The 23,182-nt window shown below is 35.2% G+C and overlaps 3 protein-coding genes across 5 annotated transcripts; 2 read left to right on the plus strand and 1 right to left on the minus strand.

Moving 5' to 3' along the window:
* Window positions 1-1,829: 1,829 nt before the first annotated feature.
* Window positions 1,830-6,780, minus strand: LOC110617433 (dnaJ protein ERDJ2A). 2 transcript variants are annotated; one of them, XM_021760192.2, is made up of 11 exons: window positions 6,622-6,780; window positions 5,953-6,151; window positions 5,724-5,819; window positions 5,381-5,501; window positions 5,137-5,243; window positions 4,799-5,016; window positions 3,965-4,142; window positions 3,744-3,863; window positions 3,417-3,503; window positions 3,165-3,275; window positions 1,830-2,847 (listed from the first exon to the last, which is right to left on the minus strand). In XM_021760192.2, exons 2-11 carry the CDS (start codon window positions 6,136-6,138, stop codon window positions 2,014-2,016), a joined length of 2,058 nt encoding a protein of 685 aa, XP_021615884.1. In that variant the 5' UTR covers window positions 6,139-6,151; window positions 6,622-6,780; the 3' UTR covers window positions 1,830-2,013. The 2 variants fall into 2 exon arrangements, with proteins under 2 accessions (XP_021615884.1, XP_043813584.1); XM_043957649.1 differs by having other exon boundaries at window positions 5,953-6,147; window positions 6,622-6,774.
* A 767-nt stretch (window positions 6,781-7,547) lies between these two features.
* LOC110617603 lies at window positions 7,548-14,812 on the plus strand. 2 transcript variants are annotated; one of them, XM_021760510.2, is made up of 9 exons: window positions 7,548-8,127; window positions 8,729-8,823; window positions 8,972-9,051; window positions 11,837-11,878; window positions 11,973-12,100; window positions 12,609-12,789; window positions 13,111-13,289; window positions 13,894-14,097; window positions 14,175-14,812. In XM_021760510.2, the coding sequence occupies exons 1-9, from the start codon at window positions 7,697-7,699 to the stop codon at window positions 14,485-14,487; spliced, it is 1,653 nt and encodes a 550-aa protein (XP_021616202.1). In that variant the 5' UTR covers window positions 7,548-7,696; the 3' UTR covers window positions 14,488-14,812. The 2 variants fall into 2 exon arrangements, with proteins under 2 accessions (XP_021616202.1, XP_043813569.1); XM_043957634.1 differs by having other exon boundaries at window positions 13,117-13,289.
* A 6,371-nt stretch (window positions 14,813-21,183) lies between these two features.
* Window positions 21,184-23,182, plus strand: LOC110617016 (probable WRKY transcription factor 27). The gene is made up of 3 exons (XM_021759593.2): window positions 21,184-21,927; window positions 22,007-22,120; window positions 22,214-23,182. The coding sequence occupies exons 1-3, from the start codon at window positions 21,386-21,388 to the stop codon at window positions 22,794-22,796; spliced, it is 1,239 nt and encodes a 412-aa protein (XP_021615285.1). The 5' UTR covers window positions 21,184-21,385; the 3' UTR covers window positions 22,797-23,182.

Consider the following 23,182-nt stretch of genomic DNA (forward strand, 5'->3'; position numbering starts at 1 on the left):
ATTAAGTAGGTTACGAGCTTATTCAGATTATAAAATCTATTGGATTCTATAACAATTGATAAAATGATATTCGGTCAACAACAATCGCTTAAAGTAGGCTATGAGTTGGTACTCAACATAAATCACGTGATAAAAGTTTAGTACTAATTACATATAAAAACTCTGATCAGATGATATTTAGTTTCACTGAGAGAATAAAAAAATTCAAACGCTATAATTCTCAATTTTTTTTTTAAATATAAAGTGAAATTTAATTGAAAGTTATCGTTAAAAAATAAAATCCAGCAGATATCGTTACACTCAATTATTTGACTTTTTTTCTTTTTACAATTATCAATACACAGATTCATTAGCCAAACTTGCAAAGATTCTCATAAAAATAACTTATTTATGAGAATTCAACCGAATTTAATTTTTTTAATCAAATTTTTTATTTGAAAGAGAATAATTTTCTTATCTAAAACAAGACAATGAAGGAAATGTGATGATGAGACAATAAAGAGGGTTTTTGCGTATAGTGAGGCAGCATTTGTGATGTGGAGGCAAGGCAATCGTAGGAGCTCTTGCGAGAGCAGTGATTGAGGAAAAGGATGTTGATATTTGGGGACGGAAGAAATCGAAGGGTTAATTAGTTGCTGAGATTCAAGCTACGAACCTATTGCATTTCTTTCTCAATGGAAGTTCCATGCTTTAAAATTGTCAAATATGCATCCAAGTTTCAAGGTGAAATCAACTAGACATACTTTCTCAAAAAAAAAAAAAATATATATATATGATAAATCTTTTTCTCCTTCCGCTCCATGATCGATCATGATAGATCTGATTTTCTTCCTGATCCATCATATAGATCCATCAAATGGGTCTCTCAATGTTCTATTTGATCATATGACTTGCAAAATAAGAAAAACGGTCAGGGATTTATCGGAATACCCCGGTGGAGACCCTCCGACGTTTAAGTCAGATTTTATGAATAAGAGTAGTATATTTAAGTAAGAGTTGAGAAAAAAAGCCGATCCTCGGAAAGAGAAGACCCCCTTTTTACCTGCCCCCGTTCCTACTATTATGCTACCTGTCTATGACACTCAGTCTATGTCACTCAGACTCGTACGTACGGACGTGTCAGACCCCCTCTCCATGCCAGGGGGCCATTTAATTCTCTTTAGTGCGCATACGGATAGGGCTGCAAGGTGTTTAGGCCTACTATTCTCTCCCGCTTCACTTCACTGGGTTGAACTTCTTCTTATTGGATCCAGGCTCACAGTGGATCTGGCTTACCCCGCGTGTCCGGGTCGAGACTTGAAACGCTGGGTCGATCTTGCTTAAGGAGGACTTGATAGATTTTGAACCATTATTCTCTTCTTGGGCCCGATCTCGCTCAAGGCAAAAGAAGCCCGACGGTCATTAATATATATATACATGCTTTTCACATATTAATATCTAGAAATTATATACTTCAGTAATATTATTTCTATCCACACCACTTGAAACTCCACCTCTCTCCTCCCACCGCTAATTATTGAAACATTTATGAATTACCAATTTTTAAAATTTTATTAATTCCATCCTGAAACCCTTTCTTTCATATTTAAATACATCTGTTGAGGATCAGGTTCGGTGCTATATTTGCTATAATGCTATTTGGTTTAGCGTCCGATCAATGTTTTGACAAAGAATTAGGGCCCGGCTAAGGTGATTTAGGTGGTATGGAATGCAATAATTTTTACAGATCAAACCATGCTCACCCAAAGAGTTCTCGAGAAGAGAAGGGGTGGTGGTGGGTCGGTGGCGACGGTTCGTCAAGTACAAAATAGTAGGCATTGATAAAAATCTGGGCTGAAAATACTCTGATAGGTAAAATTAGTAGAGAACCCAGTCAACGGTATAAAAAATATTGAAACTTTTGCCCAAACAGGGAGGAGACATGAATGACTATCACTGAGATGATCGTTAAGTTCATCCATCCACTAAATAAATTAAAAGCTTATTCTTTTCCATGGATAAATAAAATAGTTTTCATTCCTCATCGCTGCCTGAACCTTCTTCTGAGCTTGAGCCTCTTTTATGCACAGTACCATTTGCAGCAGGGCCCTTCTTTTTTGCATCTTTTTCATCTTCCTCGTCTTCACTATACTCACTTTCATAATCATCATATTCCTCTTCTTCATTCTCCTCTTCCTCTTCAAGCCCGTCCTCTGCAATGGGTCCCTCTTCAGAGACAGAACCACCCCGAGTGCCAGCCCGTGTTCTTTTCAGAATTTTAACCTTCAGGTTAGTCTTTTTGTCACAACCTATCCAAGAGTCACACAGGCAATAACAAGTCAAATTGTAGTTCCCTTCAGCAGGTGCTGGAAACTTGCCCATCACCAGTCTCGAGCCATCTCGCACCTTCTCAACTGCTTTTCGGACTGCCATACTTGTTTCCTTAACACTTGCTCCAGACCCCTCCATAGCCTCCTCAATTGCCTTGGAAGCAGCAGTTATAGCTGCAGCTTCATCCATGAAATTTACCTTCTGGGAAAACCAGACATTATTTGAGATGGGGTCTGCAAGCAGAAACCAGAAGTTCTCTTCCTTGTGAAATGGATAATAAGGAGCATGGGGGAGTGCACCTATCAGGCCATTAGCACGTTTGAGGGTTATCCAAGCTTGAACAGTGACAATGTCACCCTCCTGTATACCCTCTTCACCTTCAGTCTCACATCTAACATCAATGGTTACAGAAGGCATCATTTCCAGTACCATCTCAATATCTTGTACTTCAGATGACGAGAATCCAGCAACTTGCTCTAGCAGGTCAGCACGATCTTCCAGAGCCATATCACAAAAATCCTGAAAAGTTCTCACCTTCTGCATTCAGGAACAAAAGCTCTTTAATAGTAACATCAGGACACCATATGCATATTCCAAAAACATTACTTTCAAGTTCAAAATGCTTCAAATGCTGAATTCTCTTAATTTCTAGAAAAAAAAAAAATCAGAATTTCCACTTCTAAATTTATTCCAGCTAAAAATGACATTTACCAACAGATTGAAAACACAGCATAGGATCTTCTCATTCTGTATAAAAGTTTTTCTAAGGATCTTCATGGCCAGCAAGAGACATTTAAATTTAAAATCAGCAAGTTCATGCACGACATTCTCCAACACAGGTTTTTACAAATTACCTTGCGTGCTATCTTCTTGATAATAGATTCACTGAAATGTGGCAGCTGCATAAAGGGTGCAATGCCTTCTGTAGATCCTCCGGTAGTTTTCCTTGCACTAAGAGGAACAGCCTGCATCACAGTTCATTGACAGAAATGTAAATCATATCATTCATTGATTTTAGTAGAAGAGGGGAAAACATAACCATTTTTGGAAAGCTGATGAGGGAAACATCACAATGACAACTAAAAGTAGAATCTGTAAAACAGCACCTGAATAATACATTGAGAGAGCTCAACAACCCCAATTGCAGGTCGCAGCCATCCATGGCCCTGAGCTGTGCGTGGTATGACTGCCATCTGTAAATAGAGAGTAAAATCTATTAATACTTGCGTAGCTCAAAGAGCAACAAATAGATGAATGCAGGAAATAAGAAAAGTTCAAAACACAACGGTAAATTACGCTTCCACCATGCCAAGATCTTAAGAAAACATAGATAAAAGCCACATGGGTAGGTGACATTTTTTCAAGGGGCCAAAAAGTTATTCCTGGATCCTAAAAAATATACTTCAAAAATATAACACCAGATGTCAAACTACCTTCATTAATTCTTCGAGGAGGCGAGGTGCAAGTTCTAGCACACGTCTGAAATCACCATGCAAAGTAGGTGATAAGGCTGCAGATTCGCGAGTTAACTGAGCCTGAATTAACAACTCTGTCTGAAGAGAAAATAGCAGATAAGTAAGCATATGAACCTCATCAAGCATTAAACAGGATGTTTTGACGCTTCTACATAATAATATTTTGGTAGACAACCCACCTTAACTACTGCAGGATGCTGCTTCCAAAATTTTGCCTGTTCCTGCTTAATATTCTTGAGGTCCAGATTCAGCTCACTTCTAACTGACATAAACAGCTTCTGAAGAGGTTCATCATCAGTCCTACGAACTGGAATTTCCATATATTCAGCAGCCTTAGTAAAGACTTCCATAACTTTGCTGTATGGACAAGGTACAAATTAGCATAAACAATCATAAAAAGCCACTTATGTGGACTACAAGAGATGATGTAGCAAAAAAAAAATCATGAAAAATGAACCTCACTGAATACATTTTCTAAGGGTGGACACAACCAAATATTATCATTGCCATAAACAGACACAATTGACAGCCTCTCCCCTTCATATAAATAACAGATCCCAGAATAGCCAGCAGAATTTAAAACAAAAATAAAATAGAATAAAAACAAATTGCATATGCATAAACCTGCGTACAACGCATGAAACGAAGAATCTCAAACTTAAGGGGAGACCTTAAGACTTCCGAGTTGGATAAACTCTGTGATGTGACCCCATAATTTATAAAGCATCACTGGTAAAGTGGCCCACAATGAGGAAACAGTTATGTTGTACTTTCATACACCAGTCAATGAGCAATTCTAAGTTTGAGACCAAGTTAAAGCATTATGATCAACAGCACTAGGAATACGATCACAGTGTACAAACTCTTCTAACCTAGCAATCAAACATCTAAGAAGCAAGGACAATATACACACTGATGCTAGATGACATATTCATCTACAATGCTCTATCACTAGTATATTCACTTTATGAACAAGAGAAGTAATTACTAGATACTGGGAAGAAAACAATAACCTTGGGGCCAAAGAAGGCTTCATTAAGTAATAGTACGCAGAGAGAGTCTGATGCATGACATAATTTCCTGTATATTTTGATGACCTTGAAAGATATATCACCGCAACCACCAACGGCAGTAGAATACAAACACCAACTATCCAAAGTAAAAGTATTCCACCAGATGCCCCATCTATGTCTAGCAGAAACTGAGGAAGTGCTATGCCCATTTGAAACCCCTGCAAGATTGCAATGTGAACTTCAGGTTCAAAAATAAAGATTAATCACAGTTGACGCAGAGAAGCAAAGTGCATTAAAAGCAAATTACTTCTTGTTTTCCAAGAAGCATGACACATCACCTGTCGACCGTCTGGATGGCCATATTTTTCATAATTCTCACGGGAAATTGGATCTGTTAGAGCTTGATAAGCTTTTGTTATTGACTCCACAAAAAACTTGTGGGCCTCTGAAAAAAAATAAAAATTGGAAAGCAGGAGTTAGTAGGCAATAGGCACACGTCATTGATCATATGGCACAACCTTCTTGCCAGTTCAAAATTCAGGTAGAAAACACAAATAAACTAAAAACTAAAACACCTTCAACCTGGATCTGGATTTTTATCAGGATGGTATAGAATAGACAGTCTCCTGTAACGCTTTTTAATTTCCGTCTCTGAAGCTCCAGGTTCCAATTCAAGTATAGCATAAGGATCAAAAACTTGAATCTGATCAAGAGAACAAACAAAAAGCAACTTATTCACAAGTTGAACACACAATTGTTCGCTTTGATGTGATCAACTAAAATAAAATTCCTGAGTAACCAGACAAGAGGAATATCTTATAAATTAAAACAAATATAATAGCTGCAGAATGGCCAGTTGATCATAAAAATAAATTGGAACTGAATATTCATACAAAAATCAGATATTGAAGTTTAGAATAGTTACCTCCCGACTCATATTTTTTATGTAATAAACCAGGAATATCATGATGATCCAAAGAAGAATCAATGTCAAGTTACTACATGTGGAGAAGTTTGAAATCTGCCAAAAATGGAAAAAAAAAAAAAAGAAGAAGAAAAGATATCAATATCATTGCAGAGCAACCAGAATACTACCCAGTAATGCAACTGCTTTTGGCAAAAGTTTAGATTGAGGTTGCATAAAAAAGGCTCACCCGCTTAAATATTGATTTGCGATACTTCCCTGACAAGAAGCATTCAGAGCACCTGCAGTTGATGCTCTTACTTTTCTTAGAGGCAGCACGGCATAACTTCATTATTGTGTAAGGCACTAGAGGCAGTGCCATTATTGTCAAAATGAAAATTGGGAACAAAGCACTATTCTCTTCAGAGGCAGCCATAGCGACCTCCTAGCTAAAAGATTTCCATATACAACTTCAATTAGAATTCATCATTCAAAATCCTTGATAGATGTTAGAAAAATATTTTACATAGAAACTAACTAAAATAAGTTACAGAAAGAATTCCTAATATCTTCCTTTATCAAAAGGAAAAAAAAAATTCTGAGGCGCAGATATCAGACGAGCCAAGCTAAATAGACTGAGTTACAATCCAAAACAACCCTAATTCAATCCGATAAATTACACTAGTAAAATATGGCCAAGAGCTAAGAATCCACCAGAGAAAAATAAAATAAAATAGAGTGAACCATGTACTCAATCACATCCAACTCCCTAAATAATCCAAGTATTAGCAATAGAATCATATCAAATTCCAATAAAAAAAGTGAAATTAACACAAAAGTTCAGCTAAACTTCGATAGTTCGAGCCTCATAACAAATTAAGATGCCAAAATCCTAAAAGTATGAATAGAAATTGACTACCAGGAGAAATGGAAAATCGAGATCGAGATCAGATTGAGGAAGGGTTGTCCGAGCAATGGCGCGAATTTGGAGTGAGATGAGTGCACAGTTGTTGAGGAAAGGAGATTTATTGGGTTTTGCGTTTGAGAATTGAGATCCAGATGAAGATTGGAACGGCAGGGTTTTGATTCGTGTTTCATGCTTTTACAATTATACCCTTGAATATAATAAATCTGGTTAGGTAATTCTTCATTCGATTATCACACCAAATATCCAAATTTTATATTTAAGAAAAAAAAATTACCTGAACGGTGTTTATAGTGTAAATATGTAATAATAATAATAATAATAATAATAATAATAATAATAATAATAATATGCTTAGAGAAAAAAGAGGTTCTGTATTTTTTTTCTGTTTATTTTATTATTCACAAAAAAGACAATTAATTAAATTTAAATATGCTTCTTTTAATAATATAATAATAGTGCATTTCTGCCTACACTTGCTTAAATATAAAATAATAAATTAACACGAAAAATTAAATTTGTTATGCTCTCAAAATAGTTCAAGAGCAGCTGTTGACACAAAGGAAATTATAGATATTTTTCTAACCTTTCTTTATGAAGAAGACTATTATAGATTTTGAATCAGTCGTCCGCAAGTAATAAACCAAGCTTTTAAAAGGATTAAAAATTATTTAATAACTTCTAACATGTTTTAATTCAATAGATAAATGCATTCTAATATTCAACTAAAAAATATACTAATTAATTATTATTAAATATTTTACTATTTAATTTTTAAAATTTTAAAATTTTAATTAATTAATTTTTTATATTTAGAAATAATTTTTTATTAATTTATTTTATAAGATATAAATTAAATTAATATAATTTTATAAATATGAATTTAATTATTCATCACTATTCAGCAACTTCACCTTTTACACGGATAACAGAAAATTAGATTCCGGATGTGAATATCCAATTCTTTTCTCAGTTCTCTGCACTCGCAGCCTCCAGCATCAAAAAGGTTCAAAACCATCAGAAAATAAAACCCCTATCGACTACATCTACAACCCAACCTCAACCTTCCATGGCCTCATCAACCCAGCCAGCGCCTAATCGCCACCACTCTAACCTTTTCCACTCCGCCACCACTGCTCTTATCTCTCTCGTCTCCTCTCCTAAAGCGTCACCGTTGTCAACAATCCCGTTATGTCCTCCTAAAATTTGCATTCCTTTCCAGTTTGCTGATTCGTCTTATCCTCTCATCCAATCCATCCGCTCCCCCTTCGACTCTAATCAGCCAGAATCGGTCTCTCCAAAATCTGCCGCCGTCAAGGGCTTGTCCTCTGCCGAGTCGAACTCGGGCTTCCCATCGACAGTCAGGATTGCGGGTCTCAAATCAAATGGCAAAAGTGGTGGGCCCGCTTTCGTCGGTCAGGTTTTCAGCATGTGCGACCTTTCAGGGACTGGGCTCATGGCTGTTTCTACCCATTTTGATATTCCTTTCATTTCCAAAAGGTATTTATTATTTTAGCAGAATTAGTATTCTATTCGAGTTTTCAAAAAAGAAGTTTTCCTATTCCACGGAGAATCTGATTAGCTTGAGATTCAAGCATATACATAATTTTCAGTTATTCAGTCAGAGGTCTCACGCTTAAGTTTCACTAGGATACAGCATGTTTCTATCAAATTATTGTATTTTTTTGTTGTTGTGGATAATCTTATCAAACAACAAATAAGGATGAGAGCTTATTGTTTCGAAACAAGGATTCAACATGGTTCTACCTTCTGTTATAGAATGGGGCAAGAATTTTGGGTTGTTGACAAAATTGACACCACTAAAATTTGGGCTTTTTTGTGATTATTGTACATTTTAGATTCCAATTTGAATAAAAATTTGTGGAATTAATACTCTCATTAAGTGGTCTGAAAGGCGTAGGGACTTTTGGTTAATCCTGGAATGGAAATGAGAATCGTCTCTATAATCATAAAAACTTTGGATTACATGATCACAAAGAGGAAGCTTGAATTTCTCTCCTTTTTTTTTTTTATTAGAAAAAAAGTTCTTGCATTTTGATTTCTAGATTATATTTGACTCATAAGAACCTTTCATCTATAGAACACCTGAATGGCTTAAGAAGATATTTGCAACAGTCACCAAGAGTGAGAGGAATGGTCCTGTTTTCCGTTTCTTCATCGATTTAGGTGATGCAGGTATGGTGCAGTTTTGACATCATCTCTTAGTTTTAAGTTACCACGTCCCTTTTTAATCATTCTTCATTTAATTGCAATTATTCAGTCTGATCAAGTTTCTTTCCTGCAAAGGAAATAACTTCCATTCTGATTTGATGTATTTTCTTAGTTGCATATGTTAAACGGCTAAATATTCCAAGTGGTGTGGTGGGCGCTTGTCGTCTTGATTTGGCATATGAACATTTCAAGGTATCACCGACTTGAATGCATGTTCATTTTTTATGTTATGTAGCATATGGTCCTTGGTTAGAATATTGAATTCAATCCTAGTACCAGTTTATCTTTTTTCTTCGATTTCTCTTACTCTCTGTCATGATGAGCTCATGATGTCAGCAAATACCATCCTTTTGCTTGAAGGAGCTTTCAGACTTAAATAAAAAGGGAGGAGAAAGGTTTTATGTCTGCATGCAGTTGCTGCTCCTGTGCATGTTTGGATACTGTATACTATGAGTTTGGTGTTCGGTTTGGCTACTTACTTTTAGTTTTTTATTAAATATATTTTTTAAACTTATAACTTGAAAATAAGTAGCTAAGGGTTTGATAAAACTCGTTAAAAGTTAGTTTTAAGTTAAGTTTTTAGTTAACATGTCTCAAAAGTAATTTAATTTGCAAGAACAATTAAAAAAAAAGTATATCGATTTAAGTGCAATGACTATTAAAATGAAGGTAGTGTTATCCCTTATAACTTTTGACATATTTTAATTAGTTTTTTTATTAACTTGTAAGCCAAACCAAACACTATATTTCTTATAATTCTATGTTTAACTTATGAGTTGGTCTAACTGACAATTTGTTTCCTTCTTTTCTGAGAGGCTGTTTCTATAACTTGAGCTTTTGACCTTTCAGTCATAAAGGAGCTAACCTAGTGTTGTGCTTATTTCACTATGGTTATATCCCACATGCTCTCAGAGAATTTCTGTTGTTAATGTGCTGCCTGTAGAAGGATAATATTTATTGTATTTCATAGTAGAGATTATAACCTATTTATATATGAGAGACGGTATCTAAACAGGAAGAACAATTAAGTCTATGATTATACAATCCCTAAGATTAAGCAACTGACCCATCTATCAATATTTACTTCTTATATTAACGTATTTACTTCCTGTAACCCATAACACTCCCCCTTAAGTTGGAGTATAAATGTTAATCGTGCCCAACTTGTTACATATATAATCAACTCGAGTCCCATTTAGAGTTTTAGTGAAGATGTCTCCTAATTGTTCTCCAGTTCGGATATGTCCTGTTGATATTATCTTTTGTTGGACCTTTTCACGAATAAAATGACAATCAATCTCGATGTTCAGATTCAACACTAGAACGGGAGACCACATTTTCTCAGCTCGGTAAAACGCCTTACACATATCATAAATACGGAAAATATTTCTTTTGCCATAATATAGAAATTCTAAATACTCCATTAATTCTTTAACAAATTCACAGTGATTAACTAGACTAATCACCTCACTATGAATAGACTTTCGAATCTGCAAAAACAAACGAGTACCATCCATCATCCAATCTCTACGAGTTTCATTAGTTGGAGGATCCTTGATAAGATGATTATCCATTTCAATACTTCGTAAATAAATATGGATAGTCTTATTCCAATCCAAAAAATTAGATCTATTTAATTTGTATTCTGTGATTTTAGTCATTACAAGAATCACATCAGTTACAGTGGTTTAACTTCAGCCATAAGGACACAAAGGATCAGAAGAACAGTATACGTGAACAGTACCCGTGAACAGTATCCGATGAACAGAGTCTTAAGTTTCCAAATGTTACCCTTTATGGGTAACCCAAATGAACGAGCTCTAAGTCTCCAAATGTTACCCTTTATGGGTAACCCAAATAAAGAGAGCCCTAAATCTAAAAAAAATAAATTTAAATCTCTATGAGTGAGGTTTTGATACCATGTAGAAGGATAATATTTGTTTTATTTCATAATAGAGATTACAACTTATTCATATATGAGAGACGGTATCTAAATAGAAAGAAAAATCAAGTGTATGATTATACAATCCCTAAGATTAAGCAACTGACCCATCTATCAATATTTATTTCCTATATTAACATATTTACTTCCTATAACCTATAACACTGCCCATCTGTAGCTATTTCTTGATAAATGTTGATGAATGTGCAAACCATCCATTGCTGGGGTTGGCTTCAGACTGACTCTAAAACCTACTGCTGTGGAGTTTGGACCAGTTACAAATTTATTCCCTTTGTTTGCTTGGCATTTATAGGAGCAAGAGGCACTAGATCTGTGATTAGCTAGGTGTTCAAAAGCAATTGATAATGGGAGGAGGGTGGGAGAGTATATATGTGGATGATGGAATTTACTCCAGCAACTTTTGGCATTAAACATCATAACTTACATAAAAGTGGCAGCCAAGATTAGAATAGATAATACAGTCATGTGCATGCGCATGCGGATTGCAAACCAAAGGAAGGAAAGCAATTAAGAAAGGAGTGGGGGCTGATTGTATGATCAGATTGAAACCATCCTGAGACCATTGTTATCTAAACATGTTGCCTACATGGAATTCCTGAGGCAGATTCAAGAAATAGTAGAACACATTAACCATAAAAATATCAACCATTCAATATGTTGAATAAATATCATTGAACTTGACTTTTAATATTTTGTTGATGAACCATGTTACTGGATGGTTGAAGAGTGATGCAGGCTGAAGGTTAGATCCTGCAATAGATAATATGGCTTTGAAGAGAGTGAAATAGTGGAATATAATCATCGTCAGCTGAACAAATTCGTCGTTCTGTGGTTTTGTGATATGTTTAATTTCTGTTTGAAAGCATGCATATCAAGGTTTCATATCAAAACAGTCAACACGGTTTAGCATGTATCTACTATTTTCAAGATATATTCTATTTTGTTTTGTGTCATTGTAAATTTCTTTCTACCTATCTGGGTCAATACCAATCGTTTTTGCTTTATTTTCTGCAGGAGAAACCTCACTTATTTCAGTTTGTTCCAAATGAGAAACAGGTACCAGATACCCAGTTTGTGTGATATTTATGGAAGCTATGGAATTTTGTACTTGTATGATTATATATTTATAATTTATATTCTACTCTCACAGGTCAAGGCAGCAAATCAACTTCTCAAGAAAATTCCTCAGGGTAATGGAAGGAGGAAGGTTGATGGGGTTCCTGTATTCACTGCCCAAAATTTAGATATTGCCATAGCTACTGCAGATGGGATCAAATGGTGTGTTATAATGCCACTGTATGAGAAAAATTTTGAGTGTGTAAATTGAAATGATTTTTCTCTGTATTTAGGCTATTCATTTCCCATGGACAGTGAGGTTTGCATAATTGTGGATTTAGGTTTCTTATTAAGGGTTTTTATCATTGAATAGACAATATAAGATAGATTGGTGCCTCGTTGTTTAGAATTGCAATGTTGATAATTGGGGTTTTTGTATCTATAACTTTTTTGTTCGTCTTCTAATTGTTAAAATTAGAAGCAAAGCAGGAAGATACTCTTCTTCATTTTAATGAAAGATTGCTTTAGAGAAACAAAGAAATAGAAGGAAAAAGAAACTTGTCCTTTATCGGAGGACGACAGCCGTCCTTGTTACAGCATTATTTCTAAGTCTTCAGATGTTTCCCTTGTAGGCTTTTACAGTTGCACTTGAATATGCTAGGCTTGTACACATTATTTCTAAGTTGTATATCATCATATATTTCTTACACTGTTGCTTTCCTTTCATTAGGTATACGCCATACTTCTTCGATAAAAATATGCTAGATAACATTCTTGAAGAATCTGTTGATCAGCATTTCCACTCTTTAATTCAAACTCGGCACATGCAGCGCCGACGTGATGTGGTAGATGACAACTTGGCAGCAGAAGTCATTGAAGAAATGGGTGATAACATGTTGGAGCCTCCGGAGGTAACTTGTGTTAGTCTGACATGGTATCTTTGCATAGTATATGAAGTTGTAAAGCCAGTGAAAACAACACAGTTTACATGTGGGAATTTGAGAATCCCATTGGCCATTGTGTGTACTTCTTGTTTTCTTACTTTTTGTGGCTTGCAAAGAGGGTCGCATGCAATTTTAGATTGGTATTAATAAATTATATTATATCCAGGCCTGATGATACCAAGGATAATGATGTATTAAAGGTTGTAATAGATGTTTGAGGGCATTATATGGGTTGAATGCCCATATCTGGTGAAAATTTTGTTGACAGTGGATGTGTTTTGCTGATAGGTTCAGGAAATGCTGGATGAGATGGGTCATCCTGGAATACCTTTGAGCGTCATTTCTAAGGCTGCTGAAATCCAGCTTCTCCATGCTGTTGACAGAGTGCTCTTGGGTAATAGATGGTTGAGAAAAGCAACTGGCATCCAGCCCAAGTTTCCGTATATGGTCGACTCATTTGAGAAAAGGTACATCCTATGGCATCTTTGATATTGTTTATTTGTTTTAAAATGTGTGTTTACTGGTGCATTATATCCCATTTTCCTGCTCTTGAAAACCATAGCCATTATAAGTGGATGCAATGGGAATGTAGAGAATCAACTAGTCAATATGCCCTGCTTTAGAGAACATTTATACATGTATATGAAGCTGATTTGCTGAACCTTAGTGTGTCAATTATTCAGCATGGTTAGATATGAATGGAGTTTTCTGGCATTGCTTATACTTTATGGGACTTAATAACATCGTACTTTTTATTTTCACCCCTTTTTTCCTGTCTGATAGGCAGTGGATTATATCTTTGAGTGCATGTAACCGGACATTGTAAGACCTTGCTAGAGGTCTAGGGCCGATGAGCATAATTTCTTATATATCAGGGATGGAATATTTCTTAGAGTAGTTGCATCAGATATCTTCTGGATTAAGCATTTTTAGTTAAGCTGGGATATAGGCTGCCTTGGTAGTTGATATACTTGATTATGCACATGACCATTTTTATGGTACGGAGAAGGCTGTCTTTTAAGTTTGTGCATGACGGTGCAATGTGGTGATTTGTTCACTTTGTTGATGTAGGAGTGCTTCTTCGTTTCAAAGAGCCTCCGAGTCAACCAGCTATCTTGCAAACCCTAAAACAGACAGTACTTCGAATTGCACGTTCAAAGACAATGCTCAAGCCGATCATGAACAGAAAACAGACCTGCGGATTCCATTTGGAGATTGGTTTAGGCATCCGTGGTTGAAGCAAAAATGGAAACCTGAAAAGCTACCAGAAATAAGGTGCCATAAATTGCTGATCATACCATCACACAGTTCCTCATGGTCTTTCCCTTTTCTCACTTTCTCCTTTCTTGTAGATCACACGAGTCATTAAGTGAATGCACAAAGCAAAAGTTAGAGCGTAATTCTTTTCTTCCAAAGATTACAATGGTTGGTATCTCAACTGGAGAGGCAGGACAAATGAGCAAAGCTAGTTTAAAAAAGACAATGGAGGATCTAACTAGAGAGTTGGAGCAGACAGATCGGGAAAATGCCACTGGTAGTAGCAGTAATAGTAATGAGTTAGAAAATGAATATCGGGATCCACTATTTGTTGCAAATGTGGGTGATTACTATTCTGGTATGTCAAGGACAAATTCATCTCGATGGGTCCGTGGAGGAAGTAGATGAAGTCTCCTTGAGAAAAGAAAGCTTCTTAGAAATATGTTGCCTAATTTCATTTAACAATAGAGAGGGAAATGTAAAGTTGATAGTGTAATGTTTAATAGGTTCGTATGTTCTTGGCTATGTCACCAATTTTTTGCAGGTCAGTTGATTTGGATGCATAATTTGTGCATTCAAGTTGTCCGTTCTCAGTATTGTAACATGCAACTTATTTTGTTATTGAGGTCTGTGAGTTGAGCCGGTGGTGTCAATAGGGCTTGCAGTTTTTATCAAATAATAACGCTGTATAACTGATGAATTATTATTTTGCACCCTTCTGCCCTTCTTACAATTTGAGTTTCACTTGGAAGTCCAAATGATCTGATGTGTGTGTATATATATATACACACACGCACATACATATATAAAGACTATGAAACCCAGGTAAGCTAATGAAGTTATATGTTAAATGAGCTTGAGCTTGTGAAGCAGTTGGAAGACTGGAGTGTAACGTAAGGATATTGATCCTATTGACTGAAGCCCCAAGAAATATTGAAAATGTCCTGATGCTCTCTAATATACTCTCTCTAGCTAGATATAGGGAGAACTTCTCTATTGTCATTTGTTTTTGGGAGTGTATACTTTCTCCTTACAGTTTAAGCAGCTTTCCTCTATCCTATCCGGACAGGCAGGGAGGAACATTCTCTTCGCTCTATGAGGAGAGTGGGTTCTCCATCCTCACGGGTTTGTATGGATCCAGTGGAATATTTGCCAAGGAAACTTTACATAGCTGGATTTGACGTGTTGAGCATTTGTTGTTGCTCTCTTTTTTCTATGCATTCTTGCTTTGTTTGTAGGATTTTCCTTTTGCGAGTTAAAAGGAGACTTTAGATGTAAGCTTCTCTTGCCCATATCCGATGACTGGCGGAGAAAGCATATGCTGGTGGTAGCTCGCTGAGCAAGATGAACTTGTAAGTCGCGAGTTAGACAATGAGGAACTTATATTGCCTTTGGCCTTTGCTGATTCCTAGAAAATCTGATTCTAACTTCCATCATCTCGACGTTCTTACCACCACCTTGATCATATGGCCTTCTTTGAGTTTGGGAGAGCAGTTAGTAAGACGCATTCGTTTTGCAAGCAAGCATATCTCTGACTCATCGAAATCAGTGGTTCTATCTGGACGGGCCTTCTTGTTGGTGATTCTTAGATTAGGATTCCTTATGGGCCTTAGGCTTTCTCCTCAAGTTTGGACTTCACTGTACATGTTCCTTTTTTTTTTTTCTTTTGAGAGATTATTGTTTAAAATTTAATTATAACTGTGATAAATTTAAAAAATTCAATTTTATTATTTAAAATTTAAAATATTATATATAAATATGAATCATCCTAAATAGTTTGGAATTTTTTTCAATAGGCTAACGAATATTGTAAACATCTCAAACGTTTACCGTTAATTTGTTTCGTTGGAGTCATTAATTATCCATCGAGTGGTGGGCGCTTGTTAGGAAGAGCTGCGAAGTTGGTTGTTCCTAATCCTAGTGTGCGGCACTTTACTCTCCCCACACGCTCCAAAGTGGTGGTGGGTGGTGAACCCCCCACCCACCCTCTCATCTCCTCCCTCCCCCCTCTCTCTCAGACACACTCTTCCTCTCTAACTATGAACTGAAGATTAAAAAAGGAAAAAGTGGTAGTGGAATGAAATTGCTCATGGATTTGCTTTAAATTTTTTGATAACGACAATGGCTATATTTCACTATCATTATCACTATAAGCCAGATCCATCAACATTTTCTTCTTCGCCCCCCTTTCACATCCCCTCTTCTCTTCCTCTCATTCCGCTTTCATATAAATGCCAAACCCAATTAACCCATATATATGTCTCCAGGAAAAAAGAAAACAAAGATATCAAATCCATTTCTTGAATGGTCAATCCCACCATCACCATAACAATCACTTCATTCCTCTTATCTATCTTTTAGGCCTCTGTAAATGCCACTAAGCTATGCCTTGAGGATCTTATCTAACCCAAGAAGACGACCACAACAATGGCTCAAAACTCTCTTTTTTTTTCTGAAAATATTAGATGGTTAAAAAATATAAAAATGTTTTTTTCTTGCAGCAGAAGAACTTCAAAATGATTGAACAACATAAAAATATAAAAACCCTTAAAGCAGGTTATAGAGTTGATGAGTTTGGTGTGGTTGAAGGAAGAAATTATTGCATTAAACTTGAAATAATTGCAAATGGGATTCACGAGCAAAAGGAGAAATAGACTCTGTGCATACGTGAGAGAGAGAGAGCAACTGTGCATGGATGGATGATCTCATAATTCCCTTGACTTGTTAAAAAGAAAGGAGTTAGCATCAGAGATGGTAGAAGTGGTGGTCCCTTATTATGATTTTAAATATAAAGCAGCAAACTTTGCTCATTCCAACATCATCAGCATAGAATATCTATGCATGTTTTCAAATTATTCCGATAAGCAGCCTCAACCGAAACCTTTCTCTTACAATGTAATCAATTTCCAAAATGTCAATCCCAAATTCCCCAATTCATTTCTTCATTTTTAACCCTAAAATAATTAAAGCTCTCTTTGTAATTACAGTGTTCACTTTTGGGTAGACAAAAACCTTCCCCATCTCTGCCCTTCAAGATTTTCTTTCCGTTTCTTTCCTTTTCCCTCTCAAAGTAAGAACCCCAAAAAGAGTATTTTTGTACGGATACTTCCCTTTGTTTCTAGAAGCATATATTTCTTTTTTAAAAGAAAAAAAAAAATCCTCTTTAAATCTAAAAAAAGTAATGCTGATCCCTCTTTGCTTTTCTTTCACAAAATATATTATATATATTGCCAAATGATTGATAAATCTAACTTTTTTTTTCTTTAATCAATTGGTTAGAGTATATTATACCTTAAACGTTTTCCTTCTTTTGGTATAAATGATTTTATAAAAAAAAAATTAAATAAATTCTTGCAAAATCATTTCTAATTTCATCTCTAAATTTTCAAGTTAAAAAATTTTAAATCCTTTTATTTCAAATAAGAATTTTATTATAAAATTTTTTATTCTAAACGAAAGATTTATGAATAATCTCCTGCTATATTATAGTTTTATTGACTAATAACTTAACCTGTCTCACTTTTACATTAATTAATTTTGACATTAATAATATATTTATGGTTATACTGTGAAGTTAAATATGATAAAATAAAAATTAATCTCAAATAGAATCATTTCAATAATAAGAATGAGAAAAAAAAGAAATTAGCTTGTTGGATTATTAACAAACTTGTTAAAGAATTACCTCCATGTTTAAATTAGGAAGATAGGATTCAATTAATTAAAACATTTGATGGCAATTGAATTTTTTCTGTATTAATAGTTCATGTAAGAGCAACGACCCTTTTGCTACGAAATTCTTCGTCACTAATTCTAATTTCCTTGTCAGAAACTATAGGCCACGAAAATAAATGAGTGCACCACGTTGTCGCCTATGTGGCAGCAAGACTAAATTAGCATTTCTGCGCTGGAGGATAAATGACCTTTTTTAAAATTAAATTTAACTTTCAAAATGAGTAGACGAGATTAGTGGTTGATGCCAAAGTGAAAATTTGATTAATTTGGCATGAATGCCTAAAAGAATGTATATTATTCTTGAAAAGATAAAAGGGAAAAAAATAATTATTAAAATTAAAAAAATATATATTACGTATCAAGAAATCCATGCTACATATAAGTATGTATTAAAAAGTAAATAATTAAACTATTATTTTTAAAATAAAATATAAAAAAATCTGTAATTTGAAACAAATAAAATAAGGAAAATATATTTTTAGATGAAAATTACTATATCATTTATGATGCATTTATGTCAAATTAATCAATTTTATCATTTTTTCAATCTAATTAATGTTGGTTATTGACTTTAGGCTATTTGCACCAATAATCCTATTTGATCTGATTTGAAGTGATTTTTAAAGAAATCGAAATTTTGATTTTTTTAATAATATTATAATTGGTCTAACTTAAAGTATATTTTACATTTGCGAAAATAATTTGATCAATCTCAGTACTTTACATTTTTATTTTATTTTATTTTTTTAATTGAATTTTTCAATATCAAATTGATGAATTTTTAATGGGTTGGAATTTGATTTAATTAATTTTCAATATAGTTTGAAAATAAATTAATTTAAATTAAAACTAAATATTTTCTCATTTTATTTAGTCACCGTTTAAAATGCAAGATTCCCACATAAAAAGCATCAATTGAATAACGAACCCATTTTTAACGGCCAAGATTCTTTACCAAAAGACGCCTATATGGGGGCAACCAGTGTAGGAACATCTCCTTTTTTTTTATCATTTGTCTCTTTGGTGCCTAACAGAACATGAGTATTCGTCCACGTGGCTTTAATCCAGCGGTTCAAATCATCCAACACATCATGCGATCAAACGTGGGAAGCCCTGAGCCCTGTTGGTGCTGCGTGTCACCCACAGCTTCTCCAGCACTGAATTTAGAGCGAGCAGAGGATTTTTTTTTTTTTTTTTTAAATATTTTGTACCCAAGGGCGTCCTCCTTTGAGGCTATACTGCTCGTTTTATTGAGGGGAAAAAACAAAGGTCACGCTCCAACCTGTTTGAAATACTGCTTGCTGGTATTAAAATGGTCTTTGAAATTATATAATTTTGAGTTGAAACCGATTATATTAAAAAAAATTGAGCGAATTTAAATTTTCAATACTTTACATTATATTATCCTACGTACATAATTACCGATCTATATTTATATAAGATTAATTTAAAATATTTAATTAATTACATATGAAATTGATAATATTAAAATCGATTGAATCATATTCAATGGATATGGAATATGAAGAGATTCCACGAGTCAAACCGTTTGATCAGATAAAAAAAAAATCCGACTAATATAATATAAAGATCAGATCTCCAATTCTTTAGATTTCATTAATGCTCGGATCGATCGGATCAATTCCTTCAAAATTTGTATTATCAATAAGATACTTGAATACATGAACAACTGATCTCAATGATACTAAGGAACCTACCTTTATATAGGTCGGATAAGTCAGACATAAACCTAGTGAAATCAAGGCGAGACATCGACTCCTCACGCAATGGTCGACCTTTTTAGTCTTTTCTGAAATATTAAATACGCATGCAAAAAGACTGTCCAGCTGTCTAGCACATCTGACAAAGGGCATAAAAAAATTGGCTTTGTATTAATTAGTCAACTGTTAGCCACTTAACATACATGCTGCATCACGCCACCATCCAATTTGATGAGATGTAAAATAGGAAATCATGATATAAATATCTAAGAATCAACTTTTCATGCCTCTTAAAAAAAAAGCTCTCCAAAAGTGAGACTCTTATTCTACCAAGAATTAAGGTTCTAAGAAATTAATCTCTCTCTTATATACTCATAAAAAAACCCTCAAAATGGAGATTGGCTTAAGATTTCCTCAAAAAAGGTTTATCATTTACTTTTTCTTATTTTCTTTGTGTTAATAAATTTTAAATAATCATTATTTATCTTGAGCATTGGAGAGTCTCTATCAAAACATTCCTAACGAGATTCCTAACTGTCACATTTTATCTCATAAGTTTCTTTTTTTAAAATTAAATATGGAGAAATCTTAAAAATTAGACATGGATCAATAATCAATCTATTTAATTGAATTACCGCCAAATATCCATAATCGACTCATTTAATCGAATTGCCGCTAAGTATTCACAATTGGACACCTCGATAGATCTCGTTTCATAAGAAACTATTAACAAGCTTGAATTTGAATTTAACTTCTTGAAAGGGAGATTTGTGAGTGAATTCTATACATGCGTGACAATATAATTATGAAACTACATATTGAAAATGATAAAAATACGTAATTAATAAATTTTTTACTTTAGCTACTCTCTTACATATTAAACGATATTATTGTAATTGACTGTGGGCATGGATATTTCGAATATATTTAATGAATTATAGAAATAAGTTGGTTTTTTATTGATGAGCAGCCCTAACATTTCAACTGTTAAATCATATACTATAAAATATATCAGGTTATATCCAAATTAATATCTCAACTTTCTAAACCATAAAAACTATAAGCTATATATTTTCTGTTTAAATCATAAAAATTATAGATTATCTTATCTAACTTAACACCAAAACGTTTATGGTTATTTATCAATTAATGGTAATTTGGCTTAGTTGGGTGAGATTTGCACCATCCTAAGAGTGTAGTGGGGTTAAGATTTCATTGAACAACTCCTGGGCTTTTCCTCCTCTACTTTATTCCAAATATTAAGTGGCCATAGCCCCACTCTAATGCAAGTTGTAGGACACGCCATTGCAACGAAGCCATTTTTTTTATAAAACAAAAAAAAAAAAAAAGAGAAAATAAAAGAGTGAGCTCACGATGTGGAGAGCGCGTGGGAACTCATGTTTCACTCACAGCAATTACACGGCATCCAATCAAACATCGAGTAGAAGAAGAATATAGTGAAGCATGTAGGCAATTCTACAAGCATAGGCACCCTCTTTCCTTCCTTACACTGGCGGGGCCTGCTTTTGACATTTTTACAAAGTCAAAGAAAAAGCAAAAGGTGGTTTCTTTCTCTGTCTCTCTCTAAAACAGAACCACACTTCTCCATATACAGAGAGCTCTGTATAAATAATTAACAATTACCCAAGTCAGTGCTCCACCATCATTTCCTCTCTCCTTACTCGCTTTCTGTTTCCTATGCATCTTCTTCTCTCTATATTTTTTGTCCCACCCATTCCCCAAAAGTCAGCGCCGTCCTTCGTGTTCACTACTGATCTCTTTCGTTGCCCCATTTGCTCAAAGAGCAGCACGAAACTAGATTGATTGGTTGTAATTTCTAGGTAGATTGGATGCTCTCTATGGCTGAGGACTGGGATCTATACGCTGTAGTGAGGAGTTGCACGACCTCTGCCACCAACACTGCAGCCACCGCAAACGCCGAAGTATCTGGTCAAAATGCCAACTTTGAGAACCATTTGTGTTGCCTGGCCTCTTTGACTTTCGAAGCTGATGAACCATTTTCTTTTCCTGATCTTGAAAAACCTAGAAACGATGGATTGCAAGAATTGCAAGATTCTTACAAGGCCTTTCTACCTATCACCACTGTTCAAGGTAATATTCCTACCTCCTCCATTTCTGATTTTGGAGGATTTATTGGCCAAAATCAGTCACAACTTGCACAACAGCAGCAGCAACTGCATCATCCTCCACCACACGGCAATATACCCTTCGGCCTCCGTTTCAATCATAGACAACCACAACCCCAACATGCACGGCAACAGCCAAATCAACGGCAACAGTTGCACCAGTTGGGTTCTCAAAGGCCTGAGACCAGTCCGTCTTTTCTTCCTTTACGAGCCACTCAATCATCGGCCTCGAGATCAAGGAAGAAGTAAGTGGGTTAACTTTTGGTTTCGGGCTTTTCATGGAAAGATTTCCCATAATGTCTTTTGAATTTCATTGTTCTACAGAAAGAGTCATCAGAAGAGGCAGGTGATGCATGTAACAGCAGAGAATCTCTCCAACGATGTGTGGGCTTGGCGAAAGTACGGACAGAAACCCATCAAGGGCTCCCCATATCCGAGGTTTGGCCTTTGCGCATTCATATTCTCGAATGATTTTAACTTTGAGTGTATGTCTAAAGACTAAAAGTCGGATTTTAATTTTGGATTATTTAGGAACTACTACAGATGCAGCAGCTCGAAAGGGTGTGCAGCGAGAAAGCAAGTAGAGAGGAGCAATACAGATCCAAATATGTTCATCGTGAGCTACACAGGTGAGCATACCCACCCTCGTCCCACCCACCGAAATTCACTCGCCGGAAGCACCAGAAACAAATTTTCGGCCATACAAAAGCCTGCCAATAAGGAATCCGAGGAGCCAAGTGCAGAAAAGGCTCCGTGTTCGTCTCCGCTTTCGGCGACAAGTCTCTCTCCAACAACCCCACTGTCAGCTCCCATGGACCACGAGACAGCGAATGAGAACATCAACACAGAGGCTGCGAAGATGGATGGAGCTGACTTGGAGAGCCATGGAATGGACAGCGACGGTGAGTATTATGAGGACGACGATGATATTCTTATTCCTAATATGACCTTCAACGAAGATCTAATTAAAGATTTGCAAGAACTGGGTACCGTTGGCGATGGTTCTTTTGGTATTGGCAGCAACAGCAGTGGCGGCTTAGGTCAAACTCCGGATTTTGGTGACAACTTCTTCTCTTGGTCCGTCGGTAGCTCAGCCGGCGGTGGCGGTGACTGATAAATCTCTCAGAAAGCTCATATTTTTAACAAAAAAAAAGTTTACAGCTCCAGTCGTTTGTTAGTACTATCATTATTATTAATTTATATATACAGAGAGAGATTTTTGCAGACAAATGCAACAGACAATCATAGAAACTATAGAATTTTGCGTAAATTTGGTTTGTCGAATCTGGACCGGTATAGATCATGTACAAAGTGATAAAACGAATCTTTTCCTTCTCCAAACTATGCTTCTGTTTATCCCTTTAACTTTTTTCTTTGCCACTTTTTCTTATTTATGTATTTTGGTTTTTTCGCCATTTAGAAATGCTTGGTTTCATTTGAACTCTGAATTTTCTTTTTCCCAGAAGAAAAACATGTGTAAAAAGTTTCAAATAAAGATAT

The sequence above is a fragment of the Manihot esculenta genome, chromosome 6, assembly GCF_001659605.2.
Source record: "Manihot esculenta cultivar AM560-2 chromosome 6, M.esculenta_v8, whole genome shotgun sequence".
In the NCBI taxonomy this organism is placed as follows: Eukaryota; Viridiplantae; Streptophyta; class Magnoliopsida; order Malpighiales; family Euphorbiaceae; genus Manihot; species Manihot esculenta.

Coding starts and splice junctions, on each gene's coding strand:
- LOC110617433 (XM_021760192.2), bottom strand. CDS start 6,138: ATGGCTGCCTCTGAAGAGAATAGTGCTTTGTTCCCAATTTTCATTTTG. Junction 5,244..5,380: donor TGATAAAAATCCAGATCCAG/GTTGAAGGTGTT, acceptor ATTTTTTTTCAG/AGGCCCACAAGTTTTTTGTG. Junction 4,143..4,798: donor AAGCCTTCTTTGGCCCCAAG/GTTATTGTTTTC, acceptor TTGTCCATACAG/CAAAGTTATGGAAGTCTTTA.
- LOC110617603 (XM_021760510.2), top strand. CDS start 7,697: ATGGCCTCATCAACCCAGCCAGCGCCTAATCGCCACCACTCTAACCTT. Junction 8,128..8,728: donor ATTCCTTTCATTTCCAAAAG/GTATTTATTATT, acceptor TTTCATCTATAG/AACACCTGAATGGCTTAAGA. Junction 12,790..13,110: donor ACATGTTGGAGCCTCCGGAG/GTAACTTGTGTT, acceptor TTTTGCTGATAG/GTTCAGGAAATGCTGGATGA.
- LOC110617016 (XM_021759593.2), top strand. CDS start 21,386: ATGCTCTCTATGGCTGAGGACTGGGATCTATACGCTGTAGTGAGGAGT. Junction 21,928..22,006: donor GCCTCGAGATCAAGGAAGAA/GTAAGTGGGTTA, acceptor ATTGTTCTACAG/AAAGAGTCATCAGAAGAGGC. Junction 22,121..22,213: donor AAGGGCTCCCCATATCCGAG/GTTTGGCCTTTG, acceptor TGGATTATTTAG/GAACTACTACAGATGCAGCA.